The sequence below is a fragment of the Trypanosoma conorhini genome, assembly GCF_003719485.1.
Source record: "Trypanosoma conorhini strain 025E chromosome Unknown Tco_14.4_contig_01246, whole genome shotgun sequence".
NCBI lineage: Eukaryota > Euglenozoa > Kinetoplastea > Trypanosomatida > Trypanosomatidae > Trypanosoma > Trypanosoma conorhini.
In genome coordinates, this window is record NW_021705342.1 from 1 (window position 1) to 1,404 (window position 1,404).

Below are 1,404 nucleotides of genomic sequence, written 5' to 3' on the forward strand. Positions count from 1 at the left end.
GTCTCTTCTGCCCCCCGCCGCCGTTATTACCGCCGCCCAGCCGGCCCAACGAGTGCCGTCGGCCCGCTGCCGCCGCTTCGACGGGGCCCTTGCAGCCCGCGCGTGACGAGGGCGAAGTTGTGCGTCCGCAAAGTCGTCGCGTTAGTTCCGCCTTCCCCGCCTCCCAGCCGCCCCGCAGCCGCCTGCGAAACCGAAACCCCGCGCGCCCGTCGGTGGGGACGGGAGCCGACCCGCAGCCGCCCGTCGCCTCCTCCCGGACTGCGCCACGAGCGCGCCTCCGCTTCTTCGCCGTGCCCCCGCAGCGAAAAGGGGGCAAAAGGGTGCGGCGAAGGGGGTCTGTGGCGCCTCACCCGCCCCCCGCACAGTTCACACGCTGCGCGACGGCGGCCCACGGGGCGTGAACGGGCAGCCGCCAGGAGGCTCGAGAAGAAGCCCACAGCCACACGCACACGCACACGCCCCGCACCCAGCGCACCTCCAAAACGCAAGAAATGACGAGCTCATCGCGGCCAGCGCAAAAACACCCAACGCGGGCAACGCGGCCAGCAGAGGGCGGGCCCTTCACGCGCAAAGGGCGCAATGGCCACAACGTGGGGAGGCCACACACAAACACGCGCGCCGCACACACACCCCGCCTGTCCTCTCCCGCCGCAGCGGAGGAGAAAACAAAAAAAGTGTCGTCTTCGCGGGCCACCGCTGCCTCTAGCGAGGAAGAGGAGGAATGAGGGGGAAATGGAGGCGTGTCGGCGGCGCAGCCGGCAGCGGCGGAAGGAAACACAGCGCCGAGACGCGCAGCGGCAACGGCAGCGGCAGCGGCAGGCAGACACGGCGCACGAACTCAAAGTGAGCCGCGGTGAGTTGCCCCACGAAACAAAGACAAACAAACAAAATTAAAGCATTTAAAAAGAGGTTTACGTCCAGCAGGAGGCCCGGGAAACAAAACAAAAATGATAAAACAAAATGACTTCGTCAGGTTTTTTTCTTCTCCCCTCAAGTACCCAAAAGCACAAGAGGACTGTGAGCGTGAGCGCGTGTATATTTACCTGCAAGAAAAAAAGCAAAAAAGAAACAAACAAAAAAGGAAAACGTCGCTCTGTTGCATCAGCCCACACTTCCTTCTCACATTTCATGCGGCGTTCGGCCTGCGCTTCAATCGGGCAGCTGCGTCAAATAAGTGCGGGGCGCAGAGCCACGAGGCCGGCGCCGCGCGTGTGGGGAACAGCAGCAAGCAGGAGGGGAATCTCGTCACTCGTGGAATTGTGTATAGAAAGCAACCAGAGGGGGAAGGAAAAAAAGAAAGGAAAAAAAAACAGAAGAGAGAAGGATTGTGCCACAGGGACGAGAAGCAAACTGAGCGCACAAAGAATACGAGTCTTCCCCGCCAGCGTGTGTGTAGCTGTCCCC

At 61.8% G+C, this 1,404-nt stretch overlaps 1 protein-coding gene across 1 annotated transcript, besides 2 other annotated features; it reads left to right on the forward strand.

Annotated features, from left to right (window-relative positions):
• On the forward strand, positions 1-401 carry Tco025E_09722 (uncharacterized protein; the record flags this gene model as incomplete). Its single annotated transcript, XM_029376532.1, has 1 exon — positions 1-401. A coding segment is annotated over one exon (401 nt), but the record flags the coding sequence as incomplete, so codon positions are not given.
• Positions 402-434: 33 nt separating this feature from the next.
• Positions 435-475: a microsatellite.
• Positions 476-744: 269 nt separating this feature from the next.
• Positions 745-819: a microsatellite.
• The last annotated feature ends 585 nt before the right edge of the window (positions 820-1,404 follow it).